Here is a 9,802-nt window from a genome sequence, read left to right as displayed (position 1 = left end):
ACACATCTGGAAAAATCCCAAGGGAGTCTGGAGCCACATTCGTGGCGTTATCTGCGGAAACGCCAGCAGGCTGCGAGAGCTTTGCATGGTTTCAGTGCACAGCCTGTGTAGACCAAGCGCTCCCATTTCTCTCTCATTGCCTGGTCTTTTGGAAAACGTTGAGTACTAATCCCATCAAGATTGGTGTTGCTGCACCTTCCTACGATACATCTGTTAACCATTTTAATAATTACGCGATAATGTTGAAGAAATTTGCAGAAAACCACCAGGTCGTTTTCTCATAAACAAACCAGCGCTGATGTAGGATTCAGAGGGAGGCGTCCCGCATGCGACGTCATGAAAATCAATGTTTGCCGGGAAATCCAAATGCCAAGTTTTTTCAGAGGCGGACCAATTCGCCTCAAATGGCTTGATTTCAACTGAATTTTTCTGGTATTGTGCAAGGTAAAAAAATTGCAGAGAATGCAGAATGTTACAGATATTTGACCAAAGTTTAATATAAAATAGGAGAATTACATTGAGCTTGCTCCTGAATTTACCCATGATCAGTGTTGGGCACGTTACTTTCAAAAAGTAATTAGTTATAGTTACTAGTTACTTTTCCCAAAAAGTAACTGAGTTAGTAACGGAGTTACTTTGTCATTAAAGTAACTAATTACCAGGGAAAGTAATTATTCCGTTACATTTTGTTACCCCCCCCCCCCCCCCCCCCCAAAAAAAAATAAAATTCAATTCAATTAGTGTAATCATAATAAAAGTAGGGCGGCACGGTGGTGTAGTGGTTAGCGCTGTCGCCTCACAGCAAGAAGGTCCGGGTTCGAGCCCCGTGGCCAGCGAGGGGCTTTCTGTGCGGAGTTTGCATGTTCTCCCCGTGTCCGCGTGGGTTTCCTCCGGGTGTTCCGGTTTCCCCCACAGTCCAAAGACATGCAGGTTAGGTTAACTGGTGACTCTAAATTGACCGTAGGTGTGAATGTGAGTGTGAATGGTTGTCTGTGTCTACGTGTCAGCCCTGTGATGACCTGGCGACTTGTCCAGGGTGTACCCCGCCTTTCGCCCGTAGCCAGCTGGGATAGGCTCCAGCTTACCTGCGACCCTGTAGAACAGGATAAAGTGGCTAGAGATAATGAGATGAGATAATAAAAGTGAATGTTAAATGTGTTTAATGACTGAAATGGACACTTAACAGAACCAATCAGTAACATTATCTACACTATATTAATATTTTTGTGGGACAATGTGAGAAGACATCTATCAAATTTAATATATTTTTGTAGTTATTAAAATTGTTACTAATTACTGGCCACTGACGAGGACAAATGCTTTGTTCCTCGACACAATGTGCATTGCACGTACACATTTTTGCCTTTTATTTCAAGTAATGAAAAGCAATGGCTGTATTTCCAATTTGAAAGCGCAGTGTTGGGCTGACCGCTCGCCATCGCTGTGTCTTCTGATTGAAAGAGCGCGCAGTAGTGCAGTAAGCGTGGCCTACCTACGTATGTTGTCCAAATCTACTCTGATTGGCTTACTGTGCCGTTGTCTCGTGTCTCCCTGCCCCACACTAAAGCAGAGTAAAGAAAGGCTGAACGAGCAGCGTGCCAGATGAAAACAGCTTTAATAAAGTAACGCATAGTATTTTATTGTAAGTAACGGGAACGGCGTTATAACGATCTCATCTCATTATCTCTAGCCGCTTTATCCTGTCCTACAGGGTCGCAGGCAAGCTGGAGCCTATCCCAGCTGACTATAGGCGAAAGGCAGGGTACACCCTGGACAAGTCGCTAGGTCATCACAGGGCTGACACATAGACACAGACAACCATTCACACTCACATTCACACCTACGGTCAATTTAGAGTCACCAGTTAACCTAACCTGCATGTCTTTGGGGGAAACCGGAGCACCCGGAGGAAACCCACGCAGACACGGGGAGAACATGCAAACTCCGCACAGAAAGGCCCACGCCGGCCCCGGGGCTCGAACCCAGGACCTTCTTGCTGTGAGGCGACAGCGCTAACCACTACACCACTGTGCCGCCCGCGTTATAACGATGTAAAAAGTAATTAGTTAGATTACTCGTTACTAAAAAAAGTAACGCCGTTAGTAACGCCGTTTATTTCTAACGCCGTTATTCCCATCGCTGCCCGTGATATGCACTTTAAGCAACGAATGTTGTCTCTGTACATGGTTTTCCTAAACTCACTTGTAAGAAGGAGTCTTAAGAGCAACTTAAGAGCTTTTTTGCAATGCGCATCCTTGATATAGGCATTAGTAGTTGCTAAAGGCATTCGTAGTTGCTAAAAACGTTAGTAGTTTCTAAGTCCAGTCGACAAGGTCACATGTCATTCGTTTTTAACCAAGAACCAGTGAAATGTAAAGTGCTTAAAATATGTTAATATCATATATAATAATATGTTAATATCATTGTTAAGCATTACATATATAATGTGGTAATTACTTTGCGCTAGCAGCACTGGCGCAAATTGTTACTCTCACTCAGGATTTATCTTCTTCTTCTTCTTCTTCTTCTTCTTCTTCTTCTTCTAATGTTTTAGGATGCTGTTTCTCCCTCAGTTTTCAACCAATCATCACCAAATTTCACATGAAGAATACCTCTGGGCTGAATTACGCTGGTATGGCTTTTGGTGCTGATCTGGATCGCTGAACCGGAATTATCAGTGAAAATGGGCTTTTATTCAATCATTTATAATTCTGTCAATTTTCATGATTTTTTCAAAAAAAATTTTTTTTAATTTTGTTTAGTGCAGCAGGGTACAACTTTTCCTCATTAAGCATCATTCTCTATCTCTTACCGTTCTAGATCTGTAGGGTAGTGTTTCCCAACCACTGGGCCACGGCCCATTAGTGGGCTCCGAAGTGCCATCTAATGGGCGTTGAAATTTTTTTTCCAAGTTGAAGCTAATTTTTAGTTGTAGTAGGGTACAATTGCTGGGTTGCACCCAACGTCATATCCGCCTCATGAAGCTATGGTCACACTACAGCTCGCGATGCTTTGCAATAGGTTATAGATGAAAATGAGGCATTTTAGTGGTGATGCATGGTGATATGCACATGAGCTAAAAGTTGTGGTCATACAGCGGGTGAACACTTGACTGTCACGCCTTCGCGCACTTGAGTCTGGCGCAGCTCGAGTGGCCATGCATGCTCACAGAATGCGTTGTGCGCGCACTTGGGACCCAGTCATTATGGGAAACACCTGAGACTGATTTCAGCACCATCAGCATGTGCAGATATGGACTCTGTTTTCACAGAATTTGCGAAGTATCATCACTATCACTGTCATCTTTGTTTCTAGCCTTGCTTATAACGCTGTTTAAATACTCTGCTTTATGATTCTGCTTTGCTTTTGTTTTTGTAAATATCACGCCTGCTAATAAACACTCTTCCTGCATTTAGATCTGTCTACCGCCGTCTATCTTGTAGTGTCCTGATCCCCAGATCTTTAACCCAGCCACATATACAGTAAAAAGTTGTACTCCTCCATGCTCTTCCAGGTTTTCATCTGTTTGTCCGTGTAGAACAATATCTGCAGCACCAGGTAGTTTGAGATGTTGGAGAACTCAATGGATGGATAATTTTCCAACTCGTGGGAAAAATCCTTCTTTGTTAGTGTGTAAGGATCTAATCCCATTGAGTGGTTTCTATATCCACTTCTGTTGACTTCTTGGTTTTAATAACTTGCTTGTTTTCTGTACACAAACATGGCAATAAGTTCTTGTGTTAATCAACCAGACTCCACTTTTGGATCATTAATCCCTTTTGACTGAGAATGCCCTGCATGCATGGTTTTATATTGGCTTCTGGCACATCCATATGGTTTTAAATACAATACCTACAATTAAAAACAGTTTGTTTTTATTGCATTTATTTAATTCCTGGGCTCCCATCTGTAACAGGGAGTGATGTTGCATCCCATTAATACACTTTACATTAGATTATTAATGAGCCAAAAATAACTGGGGATGGGGCGGCACGGTGGTGTAGTGGTTCGCGCTGTCACCTCACAGCAGGAAGGTCCTAGGTTTGAGCCCCGTGACCAGCGAGGGCCTTTCTGTGCAGAGTTTGCATGTTCTCCCCGTGTCCGTGTGGGTTTCCTCCGGGTGCTCCGGTTTCCCCCACAGTCCAAAGACATGCAGGTTAGGTTAACTGGTGACTCTAAATTGAGCGTAGGTGTGAATGGTTGTCTGTGTCTATGCGTCAGCCCTGTGATGACCTGGCGACTTGTCCAGGGTGTACCCCGCCTTTCGCCCGTAGTCAGCTGGGATAGGCTCCAGCTTGCCTGCGACCCTGTAGAAGAGGATAAAGCGGCTAGAGATAATGAGATGAGATAACTGGGGATCTTTTTTAATGGCCCTGACTCGTTACAAGTATGAATAGGTGGGCCTTAAAGTAGAAAAGTTTGAGAACCCCTGCTGTAGGGTACTGTCAGACCCGCACATGTTCGCTGACTCTTGTGTGTGCTCTGGACAACATGCGCTGTAAATTGATTCATGTGTGTGCACCACTAATAACCCACGCTGGCACTGGATTAAGGCACAATCAGCACGCATATATAAGGACACCAAAAACTAACTCAGGTTGTGAAGTATTGAGTTGTTTAGACATATTACCAAGCCGTGCATTGTTTTGATTTCCTGGTTTCTGAATTCCTAGTTCCTATTCCTAGTCCTTTGATTCTCCCTTTGTCTGTGCCTATGATATTCTGTTTGTGCCTTGTTCGACCTACTGCTTGTTTATCGTTTCTGATTTATACCTGCCGATTTGGACGGTTTGCCTGATTGCGCTTTTCTTAATAAATATCTTCTGTACATACATTTGTCTCCACCCATCCCTCACAGGTACGGTGACCAGACGTCCCGCTTTGTAAAAGCTAGTGCAAATTATTGTGACTTTAGTCACAGTCTCTATCTAGTTCTTCTTATTATAATCCTCCTAACAGTTTTTAGGATGCTATTTCTCCTTCAGTTTTCAACCAGTCATCACCAAATTTCACAGTAAGGATGACTGTTTACACTTATATACATTTACACTTATTTACTTATTTATTTATTTACATTTCTGGGCTGAATTAAGTTGCTCTGCCTTTTGGTGCTGATCTGTATCACCAAACCAGAATTATCCATGAAAACCGTGCTTTTTTCCTCACTAAGAGTCATTCTCTATCGCTTACCATTCCGGATCTATAGGCTACGGTGACCAGACGTCTCGGTTTGTAAGCGCTAGTGCAAATCACTGCGACTTTAGTCACAGTATCTATGTAGTTAATAATTGAAGCAATTTTACATTTTTGGACATAACAAAACATTTTTATTCCAAGTGTGTTTTTAGTTAAATGAACAAATGTCCACATAAAAGAATGAGCAAATAATAAACTAAACAATTAAGTAAATGTTTTCTCTGTGCCCGCTTATTTCACTGTTATCCATCATGCAGTCATGATTATTTGGACTGTTATCCACAATGCCAAGTTGGCAATGTTCTCCCTTGTCTGTGTATCTATCTATACACACACAAGGTTAGAGATCCAGAAATGTGTCTCCTTTGTGACACTAAATGAGATAATCACTTGCCTAATAGAGTTAAATGTGATTAAAAGGTGGCGACATCAATGTGACTACAATATCCATATGTAATTCCATAACATGTTGAAATATTATTCATAATGTTTTACGTATATTTATTTAATAATTAACTTGATGTACTTGCAATGTACAAGAAAAATAATTGAACACCAGCAGTAGATTCAACACCAGTTTCCACCAGTTTACTGAGAGACCCTCGGAGATGCACGCGCAGTCTGTGTATTTGGCTGCAAGCCAGACAATCTTTGTTGTGAAAGAGTGATCCAGGTCCATCGTAAGTTAGGAGCGAACTAAAGTACTACTTTAGCTATGACATTGTTCGGGAAACCCACGTTAGCTTGACGATGGATGTTAAGAGGCAGTTAAAAACGCTCTTAGCTTTAAAAGGTTTTTGAGAAAGCCACCCCTGAAGCTTTTTAGATTCTGTGTGTGTCCTTGAAATGCCAGTGCATTAGTTTAGTTATAAGAAATAAATCATACATAACCACTGAATTTGTTGAATAAATTAATTTAATTCATGTTCCATCCTCAAACATATCGTCAGTGAATAAATAACAGAGTTAACACACATTCTAGAAAACCTGCATGAACTTCTTATTAAACTAATAAATAAAATCAAATATCATGAAAGGTATGCATAAGGTGATGATAACAATAATAGTAATATTAAAGTTAATAATAAAAATCCACAGAAACTTCAGGATCTTCTGTATCACATCTGCTGTACATATGGCCGGATGCAGGTGCATCCCACTGAGATGGTTTTATATTCCAGTCTGAAGTAGTAGTTTCTGTCATTGCCATGGACTCTGTGCAGGACCGGAATCTGCCGGAAAATCGGTCTGGACTCCAATTCCAGGGTCTCAACGCCATTACTGTTGAAACAGCCGGTCAGGAGACACCGAGCCTCATCGATGTGAGATGGAATCCGATTTGAATCAGTTGTGGAACTGCAAGAAGATCAATCAATCAATCAATCAATCAATCAATCAATCAATCAATCAATCAATCAATCTTAATGACAGGTTTAGGATAATGTATATAAGTGTAAACAGTGTGAAAAATGCTCATTTAATATATGCGTCTCTCTTTACATTTATGATAAAATATGGAAATATAAATATAAATGAGAAGTAACTGTTAGAAGTAAATTGACTTTGTGCACGTGTTGTGCATTTTCTTTCAAATTCCTAAAAAAACAATCTAAAGCATGTAAACGCATCACAACACATCTTTTAGACGACTTTAAAATGTTTCACTTTATTCTCGTTACACGTTTAAAACCAGAATGTTTATTTTCCACCTACAGTTTAATAGAACTATTTGATATAGTGTGACTTTGTTGGCTAGCATGTTAGCATGTTAGCTCGCTAAATGTACAGTAAACAAGTTTTTTTTTTAGAAAGCAGTGTTTAAGAAGACGTGTGTAAGCTGATACACAATGTACATGTTTAAAATGGTTTAAAAGCACCACGCTGCCATTAGAGTTCATTTTACACATGATAACGTGTGTGTGTGTGTGTGTGTGTGTGTGTGTGTGTGTGTGTGTGTGTGCGTGCATTCTTACACATATTCCCAGGGTGAGATGGAGTTGTTCTGGATGGGCCGGATGGAGTGTGATGTCGACTTGATTTCAGATTCCAGGTTAGTGATGACGTAATATTTGGGAGAATTATCTTCAGAAGGGTTCGGAGATTTGTGATGAGTGCTGACTTTTCCCTGATGCCTCTGAGGAGCAGCCTGAGCGACCATCATCATCATCATCACACACGGCAGCTGTGGAGAGAAAAAAATAACCATCATCATCCACTACACTGGCTTTAATTTTCACATTTTATGAAGAAACAGGGGCGGCACGGTGGTGTAGTGGTTAGCGCTGTCGCCTCACAGCAAGAAGGTCCTGGGTTCGAGCCCTGTGGCCGGCGAGGGCCTTTCTGTGTGGAGTTTGCATGTTCTCCCCGTGTCCGCGTGGGTTTCCTCCGGGTGCTCCGGTTTCCCCCACAGTCCAAAGACATGCAGGTTAGGTTAACTAGTGACTCTAAATTGACCATAGGTGTGAATGTGAGTGTGAATGGTTGTCTGTGTCTATGTGTCAGCCCTGTGATGACCTGGCGACTTGTCCAGGGTGTACCCTGCCTTTCGCCCGTAGTCAGCTGGGATAGGCTCCAGCTTGCCTGCGACCCTGTAGAAGGATAAAGCGGCTAGAGATAATGAGATGAAGAAACAGTTAATTTGTGCATTAGGAGAACCATAATGATGCAATTAGAAGAAATATCTCTTTTACTTTTGATAGATCGTGTTAACCGGGTAATGAACAGTTTGTGACAGTGGTTCTCAGGAAATCATGTCTTTTTGGAGTTTAAAGTATTAGTGTTCCTCTAGAGGGGAAAAAACAAAAGCCTGAAAAAAGCTGTTAAGGTTCTAGATTTAGCAATGTCTCCAAAAAAGCGTAAGAAGTGCATTTTTTTTTTTAAATGATGAAACATTGTTGCTGGGATTTAGATGGATACAAAAACTGAAATGTTTGTGAACTGCATGTTAATCATCATCACTGAAATGTGGTTTCTCATTGCACTCCTAGAGCTATTGCTGATGATTTTACTGAACCATCTTTGACATTGGGTTCTATATTAAACGTGCTAAATGCAACGCTTTTTTCTATGCAATAAAACCATCGTGAGATTTTAACATCACTGATTCATAGCATTGTTTAAAATTAAAAAAAAATTTTCTTGCACAGAATAAAAGCAGCTCCATCTACCTCCATGAAACAAATCTTAAGAACCTTTATTTTCTATGCTATAAAGACCAAAGTGAGATTTGAATAAATCATTAAGAGCCTTCATTCACTCAAACTACTTTTAAAAAGAACTCACCATTAAGAGCGTGATTTTTAAAGCCATTTTTGTTCACTCTGTTGTTGGGGTTCTCTCCGTTCCACTCGTCGTGGTTCTGTGCGGTACCTGTTGCATGGACACCTCTGAGATTTATAGCAGATCAAGTGTGTGTGGCTTGGCAGTGTGTTTCCTCTGACGAATGCTGTTACTTTGATGTATGTAATCAGGAAGCCCAAACCGTCTGTCATCATTGTGATGAAGCTGCAGATTCAAGCCTTCAACCCCAATGTGCTCTTTACCACTGTGAGAATTTTACTTCTGTTTTTTTTTTCTTTCTATAACGTGGAATGATAAAAATGAAGGCTCAAACTTGGAAGCACTTTTACATCCAGGAACACGATTTTCTGCTTTAGTAAACATCATTACGAGCAAGTCTGCATAAATTAGCATGAATTCAATTACAGCATGTTATTAGATAACAGTCAGTGGATATAAATATTTATTTATAAATTACAGTTCAACATCAATTAACCACATTAATAATGCCAACCTACAAATTAATCTATTATGTTAGTTCATATTGGTTTGTCTTTTTTTCCTTATTAATGGAATAAACATTAATTTATGGGTTAAAGGAGATTATTACATCCAATATCTCATCTCATCTCATTATCTCTAGCCGCTTTATCCTTCTACAGGGTCGCAGGCAAGCTGGAGCCTATCCCAGCTGACTACAGGCGAAAGGCGGGGTACACCCTGGACAAGTCGCCAGGTCATCACAGGGCTGACACATAGACACAGACAACCATTCACACTCACATTCACACCTACGCTCAATTTAGAGTCACCAGTTAACCTAACCTGCATGTCTTTGGACTGTGGGGGAAACCAGAGCACCCGGAGGAAACCCACACGGACACGGGGAGAACATGCAAACTCCGCACAGAAAGGCCCTCGCCGGCCACGGGGCTCGAACCCAGGACCTTCTTGCTGTGAGGCAACAGCGCTAACCACTACACCACCGTGCCGCCCACATCCAATATTTGATTTATAATTAAATTTTTAAAAATACCAATTACTACTACTGTTAAATACTTTATCTTGCATTCCAGCACACTGCTGCTGAATTCTGGATTGTGATTGGTCAGAAAGTATTGATTAATTCTCTATAACAGCAGCTCAGACAGTAGTGCAGCAGCAACTCACAGGTTTGTATTAATGCACTCGTTCTAATACCTTATAATTTCTGTAGTAACAGTGACATCATTCACAAGGACGTGTACAGCCGACATGGCACTAATAATAAACGGATTAAATAACGTAGATATGGTGAATTTTTCTTGAAGTAAGGAGATGTTTATGG

At 41.0% G+C, this 9,802-nt stretch overlaps 1 protein-coding gene across 1 annotated transcript; it reads right to left on the bottom strand.

Moving 5' to 3' along the window:
* Positions 1-6,123: 6,123 nt before the first annotated feature.
* Positions 6,124-8,626, bottom strand: il17a/f1 (interleukin 17a/f1). The gene is made up of 3 exons (XM_060932967.1): positions 8,479-8,626; positions 7,170-7,378; positions 6,124-6,552 (listed from the first exon to the last, which is right to left on the bottom strand). The coding sequence occupies exons 1-3, from the start codon at positions 8,503-8,505 to the stop codon at positions 6,315-6,317; spliced, it is 474 nt and encodes a 157-aa protein (XP_060788950.1). The 5' UTR covers positions 8,506-8,626; the 3' UTR covers positions 6,124-6,314.
* Between the last annotated feature and the right edge of the window lie 1,176 nt (positions 8,627-9,802).

Source organism: Neoarius graeffei, chromosome 11 (assembly GCF_027579695.1).
Source record: "Neoarius graeffei isolate fNeoGra1 chromosome 11, fNeoGra1.pri, whole genome shotgun sequence".
Lineage (NCBI taxonomy): Eukaryota > Metazoa > Chordata > Actinopteri > Siluriformes > Ariidae > Neoarius > Neoarius graeffei.
The sequence above is the reverse complement of the archived record's forward strand: the minus strand, read 5'-3'. Positions and strand labels throughout refer to the sequence as shown.